Genomic DNA, 16666 nt, shown 5'->3' with positions numbered 1-16666 from the left:
AGAGAAAGAGACAGCAAGAAAGCCAATCAATCCTTTTGCAAATCAAGGAGGAACTGCTAAGTAACCTTTCCCTATAAAACTGCAGTTGCGAAGCTGCAGAGAGAAAAGAGAGAGAGAGGGAAGAGAGCGAGCCACGAGCGCGCACAGGAGAAAAGGGGAGGGAAAAGAGAGAGAGAGAGAGAGAGAGAGAGAGAGAGGAGGGGAGGGGAGGGAAGGAGGGGAGGGAAGACAGAAAGAAAAACGAAAGAAACCGAGGCGGCCGGATGCAAAAGGCGAGCAAATAGCACGAGCGAGAGGCGGCAGCCAGGCGCGGCTGCTCGCGGGGTTGCCGGCTGCAGCCCAGCGGCTCTTTGTCAAGGGAGCCTCGGAGCCCGGGTGCGAGGCGCTGCTACTGCTGCTGCTAGTGCTGCTGCTGCTGCTGCCGGCGGCTGATCCCGGCGCCGGCAGAGCGAGCGAGCAAGCGGAGGAGGAGGCGGCGGCGGCGGCGGCGGAGGAGGAGGAGGAGGAGGCGGCGGCAGCGAGGGAGCGGCGCGCAGCCCCGGACGGCAGCTTCTTCCCGCTGCGGTTTCCGCGAGGCGACCAGCAAACTGGCTCATCCGCTGGCAAGTCAGAGCAGCCCCCTGGCTCCGGGAGCGCACCCTTTCTGGAGGACGGGCGGCGGCGGCGGCGGCAAAAGGATGGCCTCGGACCTGGCCCTGCACAGCGCTGACCTGCCCACTAGTCCCCTGGCCATGGAATATGTTAATGACTTCGATCTGATGAAGTTCGAAGTGAAAAAGGAACCGGTGGAGACGGACCGCATCATCAGCCAGTGCGGCCGCTTGATCGCCGGGGGCTCGCTCTCCTCCACCCCCATGAGCACGCCGTGCAGCTCCGTGCCCCCCTCGCCCAGCTTCTCGGCCCCCAGCCCGGGCTCCGGCGGCAGCGACCAAAAGACCCACTTGGAAGACTATTACTGGATGACCGGCTACCCGCAGCAGCTCAACCCGGAGGCCCTGGGCTTCAGCCCGGAAGACGCCGTGGAAGCGCTGATCAACAACAGCCACCACCAGCTCCAGAGCGCGGCGGCGGCGGCGGCGGCCGGCTTCGAAGGCTATGCTAGAGGGCAGCAGCTGGCCGTGGGCGGCGGAGGCGGCGGCGGCGGAGGAGGAGGCGGCGGCGGGTCGGGGGGCTCCATGCCCCCGGAGGAGATCGGCTCGGCGGCCGCCGTGGTGTCGGCGGTGATCGCGGCCGCGGCGGCGCAGCAACAGAACGGCGGAGGCGGCGGCGGCGCGCCCCACTACCACCACCATCACCACCACCCGGCCGGCGGCCACCACCACCACCACCATCATCCGCAGCCGCAGCCTCCGGGCAGCGTGCAGTCTTCGGCCAGCAGCACCAGCAGCGGCAGCAGCGGCGGCGGCGGGCTGGGCGGCGGGGGTCTCCACCACCAGCAGCACCACCACGGGGGCGGCGGCGGCAGCGGCTTGCACTTCGACGACCGCTTCTCGGACGAGCAGCTGGTGACCATGTCGGTGCGGGAACTCAACCGGCAGCTGCGGGGCGTCAGCAAGGAAGAGGTGATCCGGCTGAAACAGAAACGACGGACCCTGAAAAACCGGGGCTACGCGCAGTCCTGCCGCTTCAAGCGAGTCCAGCAGCGGCACGTCTTGGAATCCGAGAAGAACCAGTTGCTCCAACAAGTGGAACATCTGAAGCAGGAGATCTCCAGGCTGGTCCGGGAGAGGGACGCCTACAAGGAAAAATACGAGAAATTGGTCAGCAGCGGGTTCCGGGAAAACGGATCCAGCAGCGACAATCCCTCTTCTCCAGAGTTTTTCATGTGAGTTGTGGTCTTCTCTCCCACCTACCCATCCCGCCATTCGGCCCCGACCCGCCAACCCCCTGCGCCCTGACAGCCCCTGGCCGCTCTTCAGAGTACACGGCAGGCACGCGCGCGCACACAAACACACACACACACACACACAGGGCGAGCGAGCACGTGCGCAAAAGTTCCTAAGGCTGAAGGATTGGGGGGGGGGGGTAAGGTCAGCCCGTTGGTCCCCATGTTAATTATTGTTAATGTGGGCCATCCAAGTCACACTTGCTATGTACACGCCACCATTATCGTAGTATTCTGTTTAAAAGAATTAATGAAACTTTTGGTGGTACTTTTTAAGCTGGACCTTACAAGGTCCTGACCTTTCTCTCCCTCTCCAGCCAAGTTAGCTTTGTGTGTGAGAGTGTGTGTGTGTGTTGTGCCTGCAGTCCAACTTCCATCAACTCGTCTGAAGTTTGCTCAAACTTCATTTCCTTTACATTTTGCTCTATCCAAAATACAGAACGACCATTTTGCCACCCTGAATTCTTCCTGTAGGGTATGAACTTTAGAGGTAGATAGATACCTATTGATATGCCTGTGTTCATATACCTATGAATGCAGGCATGTGCTGAGGACATTTGACTGAAATATTTAAAGAAAGTTTTAGACTTCAGATTGCCGAAATTTTCATCTGTTGTTGAACTAAACCTAGAGAATATCAACCTGCCCCAATGGAGCCTTGATCAACTTCTCACGTGTTCATGATGTGATCCCTTGGTCTTAAGCTGCCAAACAGTGAACTGAGTCTGCTTTTAGTAACCCATCCTCATCTCATGCATTATTACGCTTACTAGTTTGTCTTGCATCAATTAACTGTATAAATATTTCAAAAGACTATGGGGAGAAAAAAAAGACATCATATTGATAAATGCCCTGCATGCTGGACATGTACGGATTTTTTTTTTTTTTCCTTTTGCTAGGATATGGACTTTGGAGATATATATAATGGCATGTCATTCATTCTTTAAGTTGTATTTCTTCACCACTTTTTTGAACTGAAAGCAAAAAAGTGCAACTTTTTGAGTCTTCCTTACCCATTCAAGTTTGCATCTGTTCTGGAAACTGCTTTGAGTGGCCCCCCTCTCAAACTTCAGACTTCTTTTTAATGAATTGAAAAACATCTCTCCTCGCTCTCATGTGTAAAACAAAAACAGCAGAGTGGATTGTGATTACAGTATTACAGGAAAACAAGAACTTTGGAAAGAAGTTTTAAAACTTATGCTAAAAAAATTTGCTGCAATTTGTTGGATTTTACATGATATTGTTGCTTAAAGCAGTCTAAAATTTATTTTGGAATGATCTACCTTCTTCCTACCCCCCCCCCTTTTTTTTTTTGTTCCTTTTTGCATTTGGTCATTGTCAAATGTGCAATGCTATAGGATCCTGGTATATAATTTAATTCAAGCTTTTATTGTCTGTTAGTTCAGTTCAAATGTACGCAACAGATAAAGGAATGTTATAGATAATTTGAAAAAAGTTAGGTCTGTTTAGAAGTAGGTCTCTCTTTTTTTAAATGGTGCACTAAATGGTTCACTGTTGTGATGTTAAAAGGAGTAGAATATAAAGTGGGACATTTTTTTAAAAAAAAAATAGCTTATGCAGCATGTGATTGCAACTTAACTATAAGTTGGGTATGTGTAGATCTTGCTATGCCACCAACTGTATTTGGAAACCAAAGTATTAAAATGGGAGCATCCCTGTTTATATTAATAAGGTTATTTTGTGTTCAAAATGTAACATTGGGGGTTTTTTTTGGGGGGGGGTAAATATTAGGGACCGAATTGCACTAAGATATAACCTGAAGCAAAATATAAACCATTGCAAACTTGTCTAGGATGCTAATACCATTTACAAAGATGGCATTACTGCTCAGTTTTTTAAATAATGCAGATTTTTTTACAGTTGTATTGTGGTGCAGAACTGGATTTTCTGTAACTTCACAAATTCACAAAGTTTTAAAGGCATTAATCAGCAAATTTTATTGTCAGGGACTGATACTCCTGTCTTTTAAAAAAAAATGGAAAGTAAATACCACAATAAATATAAAAAAATCTTGTCAGTTATTTTTTCCCTTGACATATTTTGCTGTGCAAAATTGTTTTATATCTTAAGTTACCAACTAATCATGTGTGATGTTCCTTATGTGTTTTCCTTTCATTTTTCAATTCTATGGTTATATCAAAAAAAGGAGGAATATTCTACTATAATAAACTGCATTTTTGATTCTGAACTGAGTTTCATTAGTTTATAGCTTTGAAGTAGCAAGTTAATCATAGTATCTTGGGGGACAGATGTTTAGATAAGTTAATCTGAGCAGATAATTTAAATATGTCTGTGTGAGCTGAGAATTGACAAGGTAAAATATAATCACTTTCTTTTAAAAAAGCCATTTCATTTTCTCCCAGGCAGATGAAAAGGAAAGACTTTTTAATTTGTCAGTGTTAACTCTTCCAAGTTTTATAATTATTTTAAAGGGGCCCTATGAGTTTCTTGCTAATTATTTCAACAACAACAACAATAATGATGATGATGATGATGATAAAAAGTAGCTCATCCAAACACAACAAGCCCCCTCACTTTCCCAAATGGTTTTTTGAAGGAATGGAAGTAAAGAATTTTGCAGCCAGGACATTATGTCAACTATGTAGACATATTGTAAGAATTACTAGTATAACTGATTTGTTTTTGACTGAAGCGACAAGGACAGATGATTAAAGCTGTAACTATTCAAAGAATCGTGAAACAAATTCTATGAAACTCAAATTTGTGAAGAGAGAATCATAATTTCCCTTGCATAATTACACACGCACATACGTACATATCCATCCGGTAAACTTCCTTTGAAGCAGGTTGCTATTCTCTCCCCTTCCCTGAAATCCCTAACTTGTAAGGCCTACATGAGGACTGGCTGTTTAAAAGTCAAAAATTCCATCAGGCTAGCCTAGGCTGACCTTTCTTAATTTTAGCTTTAGTTGTTTCAGTTCCTTTTTTTTTTTTTTTACAAAAAGAAAGTATTAATCTCATTTATGGCTGGGACATTCTGCTAGCCAGATTTTGTCCCACTTATGTTTTTCTCAGAGGAAGGGAGACTTAAAAAAAAAAAAAGGGAAAGCAGTGCATGTATATAATATTTTAAAAAAACACACACAAAACCTTATTTTCAAGGAGAAAATGAACAGATTGGGACTCTTTTGCTTTTCTTTGTTTCTGTAATTTTGTTTTCATCTATGAAATGATTAAGGCGGCAACATTCCTATAACTTGACTACAATGCCATTTTATACAAGGAGAGAAGTAAATTCCCTTTCTAGGTCCCCAAAGAAAGCAAGTCAGGAGGAGAAGAGGAAGAGGAGGGAGAGAGAAAAACAAGTGCCTTCTTAGGGGTGTAGTTTTAAGTCTTTAGCATCTTACTAGTGAAAAGCGGACAGGTCAAAAAAAAACCCAAAAAAACCCAGACCTTGTTTTAAATGTACAGCTCAATTTCTAGAGGTTCCAAGATGCTGCTCTTAAGGCTGTCTAAGGCGCAAGGTCAAAGGTCATTAGGCTCTGAAACAAAGGAATGTCTGGTGCAAAGGTGGGCAAAGGCAACTCATTTCTCATTGTCTTTGCTTTGACCTTTAGCTCTGCCTGCACAGGAAACTAAGTTGCAGTCAGCCTGGCTGAAAGAAAACCAGCAGCTAGTCCTCTTTTAGCTCTAATCCATGGTTTAGGAGATTGGGAAGCAAGAAAGGGGTCGTAGAGGTGCAGAGGACCAGGCCTTTGACAGCCTGGGCCACATTCTTCCTGCTTGGTAGTAGACATGTCCTTTAGAGCTTGACCTTCCAATAATTCAGGCACAGTTTCCTTTCAGCACTCTCCAGACAGGTTAATATGTAATCAATGGGTAAACTGCCTGTCATTGGCCTATCAGAAACTGATTGTCTCCTATAAAGATAGTAGGGCTTTCTCCACTCCTTGTAGCTTTCTTCCTCTTTCCCTACTTCATAAGTTTACACTTTTCCAGAAATTGCATTGTTTTTGCTTAGCGGTTGCTGCTTGCTCTGGGTTTTGCTCTTTCTCTCTCTTTCCCTCATTCCCTCCCCCCCCCCGCCCAGGATGAGCAAGCAGAGAAATGAACTTCTGCTCTGCATTAAGCCCAGCCTTTGCTAAGATTTGCTTTGCATAAAATCATGGTAAATATCCAAAGGTGTCCTCTCCCCTTCCAGAAACCGTGCTTAGTGTGATAGTGCAAAGAAAGAGCTGTGTCTCTCTGCAGGAGAAAACCGAGTCCAGCTTTTTGTTTCGTTTAACAGACGAAGCTGCTTCTGAATATCAAGCTTGCCTCGGAGGCGTCTATTCCCATTTCTAGCCTCCAGGCTCCCCAAAATGACCACAACAAAAAAAAAGAATTCGAGCAAGCCAACGGAAAGCAGCTTGCTTGTCATTTGGCCTTGAATGGCAACCTTGAGCCCAGGGCAAAGTTTTCGAGGAGGGAGAAAAGAAGGGAGACTCTCACCCAGTTCCTTCCTCTCACAAATGCAGATTTGTCATTACAAATTTCTAAAATAGGAGAGGTTTTCGATTCTGCTGATTTTGTGGCACCGGAGTTAGATTTGGGCTGGCAGGAGAAGGCTGCTGGTGTAACCCAAAACTCTGCAGGTGCCTCAAGAAGGCGAGTGGGGGAGGGAAAGGATTCTGATTGGGGCACGTCATGAAAATATGCCCTAGCCCTTCCCCAGTTCATGCTGCTTTCCCCAGAATCCAGCAGCTGAAAAATCAACTCGATCTTGTGAGTAGAATGCCCTAGCCTTTGATGGTGTTTGGTTGCTAGTACCATCCTCTCCCTGCCTGGAACAGTGACCTCCCACCCATTTTTCTCCTCCAGTGCCTTACACTGCTCCCTGGCCAGAAGGCCTCATTCCAGCCTGACCCCTTGCACGTTTGTTCAGCAGTCATCTTCTCCAAGTTCCAGGGCCCTAGAAACAAAGCTCAAAAGGCAGGTTGCGCCTCACTGAATTAATCTCTCTGCTTTGCCCTTATTGAAGGCTTTTTGCTAACCACATCCTGCACCATGCAGGTTTTTTTTTATGACTTGGATGCATGCACACGCAGGCATGCATGCGCCTCTTTCTATGGCCCTGTCCCCCACGGCTGAAGTGCAGGATGATGATCATCCGCCCATCCTTGACTGGATAGGAATATGGGCTGGCATGCAAATTCACCATCCTGGTTTCCTGTCTCCTTGGCTGCTCTTCCCAGCCTCAGCAGCTGACACTCTTCCAAGATACAAGTTTTACTTGGGGCTGCTGGGCTGCTTGTAGAAAGTGCAACCGGAAAAGTGGTTGAACTAAGGATGAGCCTGCCTCCCCCCCCCCCCATCAGCCGAGGTTGAGATGAAGGCAACCCAACCCAGGTGGGAAAAGATGTCAGCAGGGTGTGTGGAGGGTTAGTGCATACATATATACATACATATATAGGCATATGTAGACACTACACACATACATATATATGTACACACACGCACACACACATATATGCACACATACATACATATATACATACATACAAATATGAAGAGCAGATCAATTCTTCTTGGCTGAAATCCTATGGTTTTCAAACATTTGTGGGAATTATTTCTGAATCAATGGATGTTCAGTTTGGGGACACAGAGAAGCTTCTTCCTCTTTGTCCTTCCCATCTGAATTATGTCTTTTTTAACCACCCAGGTGCTCCTGGGCATTTTTACTCAGATGTAAGCCACACAGCACTGTGTATCAAATGCTGGTTTTCATAAGGTAGAGGGAGAAGGAAGAGAGAGGGGAGGAGGAGGAGGAGGAGGAGGAGGAGGAGGAGGAGGATGATTCTGACTTCTCCTCAGTTCCCCTCCAGAATATTCTCCTTTCCTAGTAACTTTTATTTTTGTTTTTACAACTCAACCTGTGTGGTCAAATAAGGACCATATCTGCATTTTGTCTTTATTTTTTTTAAAAAAAGAACTTAAGTACTTATCCTCTTTTCCCAGAGTTCTTTTCTTATTTCCAACTCTTCCTGGCTTCATTTGTAACTGTGGGACAGACTTCTAATTCCATCTTCAGATTCACCTTTTCTTCTCTGCTTCCATAAGGCCCCTTCCCCAACTTCCTTGGGACTCCTCGCTCCAGGCCTTCTTCCCCTTTGCCTTGCCTTGACCTACCCAAGAATTAGTCCTCCTGTGTGCAAGGACTGGGGACTTTGCTCGCCTTCCAATATCCTTTTTCTCAGATCTAGCCCACCGGCCACATTCTCTGGCTGCAGCCCATAGGGCGCACAGATAGAATTATGTGCAGCAAAAGTGTACAGCATTGGCTTACACTCTTGTAAAAGCCTGCTCTTGTAGGAAAGGAAAGGAAAGGGGTAAGAAAGGGAAAAAAGGAAAGGAAAGGAAAGGGGTAAGAAAGGAAAGGAAAGGAGGCAAAAGAAAACCTTTATATTTCTCAGAATGGCCTGGGGACAGTCAGAAAGTTGTAGGAGCCTTGCTCAAATGATTGGCTTTCATTTGAAAGGGCCAAGCTCATTTTTAATGCATTTTTCCCAGCCAAGGGAAAATAAATTTTCAAAGTCCACATTTCTCCCCAAAGCACACCGGTCTCTGAGAGGATGGCCACAGGGAGGGAAGGGCGGAAGCACCTGGCCTCACCCCTGGTGTGCAAAGAACACCTCTGCGAGCATCCTCTTCTTCCCCAATACGGAGCAAATCGCTCGGTTAGACCACACCACCGACGAGGAAGCAGGACTTCCGAGCTGAACTGGCCCGTTCTTGCAACGTTCCGCCCTCCCGCTTCGGGGCAAAGAGCCTGCTTAGCCCTCCTGGCTGGACTACCCAGCCAGGTGTGGTCTACTCCGACGGGCGATGTTAAGCCAAACTCCTTAACGCATCGCCTCCATCGTGCTAAGTTTTGAGCGTGGGACGGTTCACACCGCTTGGCGCACGCGGTCTGGGGCGTCGCGGGCTTAAAAATCCGGGTAAGGCTGAGGTTTATTTTACTTCTCCTGTTTAGGATCGGAGGATCTCGCTTCCCTTAATCACACGGACAGATCTTTCACCCATCGCAGGGAGGCCGTACCCCTGCATCCTCACCAAAGCGTGAAGCGAAGTGATTAGGAGGCATATGAATTGGGCATGGGAAAATCGAAGTTCGGGTGTCCGTTGAGCCACGATCCAGCGGTCTTGGATGCCTTTCTGCCTTAAGAAAAAGAACCGAAGAAGAGGAGAAAAACATCTCCCTCTGTTTATTTATTTATTTAGTTTCCTACCCCACCTTTCTTCTAGAAATTCAGGATAGTTCTCCCTTCGTCAGACTCTTCCCAAACCAACCCTGTGGGGTAGGACAAGTTGGGCGACAGGGTGGCTCAACAGCCCCCCAAGAAGTTTGGGTGGCTGAAGGTGGATCTGAATCTAGGTTTTCCTGGACATTGTCCAACCTATGAATCCTTGAACTTTGAATCTGAGACTACGAATGGTCTTCGCTCACACAACACTCTGAAACCCCAAATCAGCCACGCGCATTTTAGCCCACCCGGTCGTACAAAAGTTAGACCGTGTGGTCCGTTTATGCTTCTGGATGGTTTATGAACCCCTTACAAAGGAGCTTAGCGCGGAGTTCCTGTTCCTTAAGGCACCTTCACCCGAAAAGCAGCCGCGTTCCGAAGCAAAACCATCACCTCCTTTCCCCCCCCCCCCGGTGCCACACGTCCCTTTTCCACAACACCCTCAACGCAGGACTGACATAAATGTGACCCGAAGGCTAGTCAGGACCCTTATTAACGACTCTCCAAGCACGATCCAGTGAACGGTTCACACGAGATGCTGAGCCTAAACAAACGATCCACGGGAGAGCTTCGGCGCTCTGTTGGAACCGGACCTTTGAAAACATCCCAGTTCCCAATTTTTCGGAACCCCCTCCCTAACTTGGAGATGGCACTTTCCCGCCTTCCCTTCGCTTTTGTGTATGTGTGTGGGGGGGGGGAACCCTTTTTTACATCTCGTGCCCTCTTCTGCCAAGTGGAATTTATGTGCGGGCATCAAACTTTCGGCTCTTGGCACGGTCCGCCCGCAAATGTCCAACAACGCCCGGGGCGCGCTGAATAACGCACAAAGTCGACTGAGAGGGTGGGGTGTGTGTGTGTGAGAGAGAAACCCCGCTGTACTGTTCGGGTCGATTCCGACGCTGCAACGTCCGGTCGACCGTTAAAAAGGCTCAGGGGCAGAGTAAGGAGGCGTAAAAGACGCGGGCAGCCTCCCAGCCTCCGCTTCTCCCTCCGTCCAGGTTAAAAAGTGGGAGCCCACCTATTTGCACGCGTTTGCTCCGGCCAAGGAAGAGAGAGGGGACTAGGCTGATCCCTAAGCAAGCGCTAAGGCAGGCTAGGACCGGGCTTGGAACGTCGCCCGGTAGGACTAGTTCGCCCTCCGAAGTTCCGTCGGAGCAAGCGTCTGTGAGTTGAAGCCCGACTTCCTTTCCCAGGCGCTGCGTAGAAAAAAAAGGGGCGTTTAGTGCGAGAATCTCAACCTCTCTGCCTCTTAACGCCAACGCAGTTATACCACGCGCGTCGCTCCGCCAGCAATTTCAGCAGAACTAACCCGGTTTCAAGATCCGGTTGGTGTGGGACGTTGCCTAGGATTGGGCATCTCCTTAGCCAGGAGGAATGTTGCATAGGATCGGTTGGCGCACTACGTTCAGTCTGATCTATTCCCACTCCCTGGGGCTACTTATATTTAAAATGGAGCAACAGTTAATTTCGCTCGGAGATAAATCTCTCTCCATTTACCCCGCGTGCGAAAGCCAGCTAGTTAATTAACGCCCCCCCCCCGCCTAAAGCGAGACTTGCTTCTAAAGTAAGCGCGTTGACCTAATCTCAGTTACTTTCCAGAGAAGGCCCACAAAAGGTTCGACCTAAACTTCTGGACTTCAGAATCTTTTCATATCTATTTCGCCCACGTCCAGTTATCTCTAGAATTGCATGTTAATTCTCAGTCAAGTCACACTAAGCGTAAAGGGCCTGATCCGAAGTCTATTGGAAAACTCAATGAAAGTTGCTTTACAACAGGTGCGTTCAGGATTGCAATGCAGCCTCTGGACAAGCGCGGACTGCGAGAGAGAAGCGCATTCTGGTTATAATACCAGAAATTACACTCTCTTCTTATAAGGTCTGTTGTGTGTGTGTGTGTGGGTGGGTGGGTGGGTGTCCTGAGCAGCCAGCCTTCTCCACCTCCAGATGTTTGGAAGTTTTAGGCCGGCCTGCCACATGTTGAGAACTACACGCTCCAGACTCGGAGCCAGCTGCGAATCCTGAAGGTAAAATTTGGAGACGCACAGAGCAGCAACGGCCTGGAAAAAGCGGGCAAGGCGCCTCGGCCGTAAAGCTTTGCTTGAAAAAAAAAAAAAAAAAGACACAAAGTGCCTTTGTGTTTTCTCCATCGCTGCGCGTGTTTATGCACACATATGTATGTAGCTAAGGCGTGCCTTTCCTTCAGCTGACATTTTAAAGAGCGAGAAAGTGAAATGGCATTAAACCTTGGTGTCAGATTTTCCATCCAGATTTTTCATGGCGAAGGATCACCTCCCAGCAAAATACGAGCAAGGCAAAATTTGATCCCCCTTGATCCCCCCCCCAACGGCTAGATAGAAACGTCTGATTTGAGAAGGCAGATTTTTCTACTTGGGTGGGATCCTGATCCCAGATAAAAGGACAAAATTGATCTGGATGAACATATTAAAAAATATTCCACATATCCTATGCACGATTTGCTCGCTTCTCCCAGGGTGGTTTGAATTGGAGCAGGGACGAACTTCCTCGGAGATGGCAAACCGAGCGAAGAAAAACGCACAAAATATCCAAATTTTCGAGTTTCTCCAGATGCGCTCAGGACCAGCCGGAGAGCGAGGCAATAACACGCTAAAGGGGGTTCGTCCTAAATTAGACCTCGCCCAACGGATCTTCTGCAGGGGTTTGGGGATTGCCACTCCCAAAGTTCCCAGCCAGCACGGTCTCCCTGGTAAGGATGATGGTACTTGTAGTGCAAGACATTTGGAGAGCGTCCGATTTTGGAAAGGCCGAACTAAGAGGGGGGTTTTCGGAGCTTTCCTTTCCCAACGCCACTAACCTAAAGCGGGCAGCTCAGGGCCTCTAGGCAAAAAACAAAACCAAACACGAGAGATAAAAGACCCCAATCCTTAGTCAAACCAAAGCTCGGATTCAGGATCTGCTTTTGGCCAGAGGAGGATCCAAAACAACCCACAGAAGACTGGGAGAGCCCCCTTCCCCATCCGCTTCTCCACAGTCTGCGTTCGATGTAATGGCTGCACCGCAGGAGGATCGCGCTGCCCGTGCCGCGCGCCACCACCCCTCCCTTGCGACCCGGTAGCCGCCCTACCCCTTGCTAATCTTTTGGGAGGGGAACCAGGGGTGCCAATGGCAGGCGGACGCGAGGAAGGGGGCTGGCAAGGAGAACTGGGGTGAACTGCAAAGGTCCGCGCCGCGGGCGCATCTCAGTGGCTCCTTCTTGGCAGACGCGCTGAGCGCAAAGCAGCCAGCCGCATTGCAGCCCCGACTTTTGTTGGGAATTGTTCACGGGCTCCCCTGAAAGTTTGTTGGGTTTAGGGTACCGCGGCCGTGGATAAAACCGGAGCAGCCACGCGGCCCTGGAGTTCCACGAGAAAGCAGGAGTTAACTCGCAGACCGGCTGGCTTATGTGCAGCGCAGTTCTGGAGCGCAAGGGTGGGGAGGGCGCGGGTAGAATTCAGAGTCAGTGTGTTTTGTCACCCGCCCCCGGGGGGGGCTTGCCTAGAGGTGCCCTCCCCCCCACACACACCCAGCCGCGAAATACACTTCCATTGCTTAACATTGTTTTGAGGCTGCAGAGTAGAGTCGAGCTACCGGCAATAAATCAAATCCTTAAGAGTACGGTAGCAATTTCTGGAAACTTTAGACAGACCCTTAAGAGGCTCAAAAGAGTTGGGGTGTTCTTAGGAACAAGACCCATGCAGCCCGTGTGTGTGTGTGTGTGTGTGTGTGTGTGTGTGTGTGTGTGTGTGTGTGTGATTTGCTTATGCATGTCTGTATTCAGATAAACAGGCTGATGACCTGAATGGCCTGCATGATTGAGAATCTCCACAGGCCAAGAGGCTAATGGATCTATATATCTGGTATTTTTTTTTTCCTCTGCCTTAACACGTTTGTAAAAAGCGAGGGTACTGCTCCTCCTCTCGGGATTTTTACACCCCTCATCAAATGAATTTTGATGGCTGTGAATTAGCATAAATAAACTTAAATGAGTGGCGGGGGGAATAAAGTCCCTCACTGCTCATAGTTGGTGCTAAGCTGTGCTTCTTTAATGCTCCCTTTTTGATTCAGGCCCCAGCAGGCTAAGTTCACACAACTTCCTGTGCTGTAAACCGTGGTTTGTTAAGACTGGCCCTTGATGGCCCAGCTGAATATAAACAAGCAAAGCACATGAAAGTTTCTGTGAATTATATTTGTTAAAAGGGGAGAGCTAGTCTAATCCCCACTGTGTCCAGAAATTAGCTGAATTGTTCTTAAATTAGTTTCCACAATTTAGGGAGCTAAACCAAATAGCTTCTCCACACAACTATACTTGGGTTGAAAATTATAAAAAAAGGAAACAGAATTGCGTGTATCCCTTTTGAAGCTCTGTTGAGTATATTCCTCCCAATAATAACAAAGTCTCTTTAAGGCAAGCTCAACTCCTGCTGACTATTCAGTTTTTGTTAGGGACAATATAATGGCTTTGTCCTTGCATTTTCTGGAAATCTTTTTCCAGAAAGCTTAGCCTCTTAGCCTATAGCTCTGAAGATTCCATGGAGTACTAACCAGGAAAAACCTGGTTAACATTGGTCAGGTAAGGCCCTCTTCTTTACCCAACTAGTAATCAGCAAAATGAAACCAGTTAGTAGAAGAACTCCTGAAGGAAGGCAAATCTGTGTCCCAGGATAAAGTTGCAGGATCCAGTCTGGGCTGGTCCACCAGGATCAAAGGTATAGTCTTTTGAGTTTTTGGACTCATTCTGGAGCTCATTCTCAGGGAACTTCTTTCTCATTTCTGTTCAGAAAAAAATTCCTTGAGGATGGACTCCACCACAAGTCCAAAAGCTCAGAAGACCAAACCTCTGGTCCCAGTGACCAATCCCGATTGGATCCCGCAGTAGAGTAAAGAGGGCAGTTCCTTCTAAAGGAAGGAATTCCTGTGCTGTAGGAAGCGTAGAAAATCCTTCCTTTAGTAGTAGGAGCTGCCCTCTTTAATATATTTTTCAGGGAGAACTTCATTGATTTCAGTGGAAATTGCTTTTGAGAAGAACAACGGCATTGGTGGTCTTTAACAGCATAGTGAATAAAATGGTTTAGTTATTGAAGTAACTCATATTTTGGCTTGCCAAATTACACTGAATCATTAAGTCATCAACATGTTGAACCACAAAGCCAACAAGCCAAGGTTACAATAAACCAAGCTTATCATATTGTGCCAGTGTGGTCTGCAGTGACATGGGATATATGTCAGCCCGTGTGATTTCTAAAGCACAGCTTACAGTACATGCTGGGTTAATAAAGAGTTGCTCTATTTATAAAGGGAGCAGTCATCTTTGTGCTTATGAGTTGGCTGTTGCATCTTGTAATAAGGGTGTGCCTTTTTTCTTTCTTTCTTTCTTTCTTTCTTTCTTTCTTTCTTTCTTTCTTTCTTTCTTTCTTTCTTTCTTTCTTTCTTTCTTTCTTTCTCCTTCTGTTTTACCAAAGATGAAATAATTCCTGCAAGGATGATGGTAGTCTTGGTGGCACAATGGTTAGAATGCAGTAGTGCAGGCTAATTCTGCCCACAGACAGGAGTTCAATCCTGGCCAACTCAAGATTGACTCAACCTTCCATCCTTTCAAAGTTGGTAAAATGAGGACCCAGATAGTTGGGGGCAATATGTTGATTCTGTAAACCGCTTAGACAGTGCTGTAAAGCACCTTGAAGTGGTATATATGTCTACGTCAGATATGCTAAACTCGCGACATCATGTGATGTCATGCTGTTAAATTACAGCATTTGTGTCATGCCAGATTGAAGTTTCTGTGCACTTTTCTGGCTTTTCTGATAATATGCTTATTTAACAATGCTGTGAAACTGGTAAGAGACACTGGAGAGAAAAGGAAAAAAAATCAGTCGTGTTCAATTAATAAATATGCTTTTTCTAAGGTTGAGTTGAGGTAGCTCTTTTTGGACGCCTATTTATTAATGCCCAACCATTGAATAATTTTAATTGAGTCATTGAACCTGGCTGGGCTTGCAGGTATAAGCATTAGAGTGGCTTTGCTTTGAGTTGGTGGCAAAGCTGGAATAGAAATCATATCCTCTTGATACTCCAAAGATAATAAAAGGATGCTGACTTCAATGTATGAGATGCTCCTCGTAGAGTGGTGGTGAGAATAAATGCATCCATGATACACTGGATTTAACAGCTGGCAGCAAAGCAAAGGTCATCCTTGGGGGAAAAAAATGACACCCAAGGCCTGAAGGAGTCATCTGCTGATCCTGGGCCAAATGTAGAGATCACATTAAGGAGACTGTATCTCCAAACTGCATTTCTTAACATGAAAAATAAAGCAGGCAGGAAAAAAGAGATTCTCATTGGTCGTTCATTCTCACGTATCTTTCTACAGTATAATGCTGGCATGCAACCTCGGATCAGCGGTAAGATATTTTAAACCAGGAAGTTTTGCTGTTTAAAAGAGGTCTAGCATACAGAAATGCACGGATAGATTGTTGTTATTTTTTTAAGGAGAGAATCAATCTTTATGTGCTGAACAGAAACTTGGTTATTAGATCTAACAGTACAGTTTGGGTTTTAATTAAAAAAAAAATTCAGAGATGCTCCCCAGAAGTTGATTTTTTTTTCTCATTCTGCTCTTATACACTGCCCAAATTGGATTTATTTACAGCTAGGTCAGCTTACAGCTAAATAGATGCTGGTTTCAGCTGCAATCCCTAGTTTCTTTGCAGAACAGCAGTTTTGGCTGGAAGGAGATTATTTTGGAGTAAAACAGGTTATGTAGTGTGGGTTTTAAAGGAGTGTATTAGCTTTATTCCCATCTCTGGTTTGCTTCACAAATCCTTGTAAACTCTATCAGGATGTCATTCTGTACATCTCCCTCACCCCAGCCTGGTATTCTCACTGAATCAATGGGGTATGCATAGAATTGCACTTGGGTTTTTTTTCTTGTTCTTTCTCTTCTTTACATCAGCATAGCTTATTCTTTGCAAAAGATAATAAACTTCATTGTATGGCACAGGAATTAAAGTGCATCCCTGCATCCCTTCTCCCTTGCTCATTTTTTTGGTGGGGGGGGGTCCACAAAATGTGGTCAAAAAAGTCAAAACAGTGGCTCCACACCCAACCAAGAAGAATGCCGATCCCTCCATTGTGGCCTTCTCGACTTATTTATACCTGTAGATAATCCATTTTTTAAAATAAATGTTGCTTGTTTTTTTTTTTATCTCCGATCAAAGATCTTCATTACAGTCTTTGGCCAGCCTTTACAATTAAAAACAGTACAGAAGAAAGAGAAATGGTTTAACGCAGCCATTTGTTATTGGGAAAAGAGAAAAGTAATAATACGTCATACAAACACAGACCTAATTAAAAGTTTTGCATAGTTGTGTAACTTGGTAAAGATATTTCGCCACCTGATATGACCCTTAAAAAAACAATAAACATAACATTTATCTGTGTGGCCCTCATGTTTGAAAATAATTGGAGTGATATTTTATTTTGCTTGTTTTTCTGCCTCAAA

The 16666-nt window shown here is 46.4% G+C and overlaps 1 protein-coding gene across 3 annotated transcripts in view; it reads left to right on the top strand.

Moving 5' to 3' along the window:
* Positions 1-215: 215 nt before the first annotated feature.
* Positions 216-16666, top strand: part of MAF (MAF bZIP transcription factor) — a 170017-nt gene continuing 153566 nt past the window's right edge. For all 3 annotated transcript variants that reach the window (XM_039327481.1, XM_039327482.1, XM_039327483.1), the window contains exon 1: positions 216-1825. In XM_039327481.1, the coding sequence (XP_039183415.1) occupies positions 678-1825 (1148 nt within the window). In that variant the 5' untranslated portion in view covers positions 216-677. The remainder of the gene's footprint in view (positions 1826-16666) is intronic.

This window comes from Crotalus tigris, unplaced genomic scaffold (assembly GCF_016545835.1).
Source record: "Crotalus tigris isolate CLP2741 ecotype Arizona unplaced genomic scaffold, ASM1654583v1 scf7180000024362.2655971311:6658466, whole genome shotgun sequence".
Classification (NCBI taxonomy): Eukaryota; Metazoa; Chordata; class Lepidosauria; order Squamata; family Viperidae; genus Crotalus; species Crotalus tigris.
Note: the sequence above shows the minus strand (reverse complement) of the source record. Positions and strands in the feature narration are given on the sequence as shown.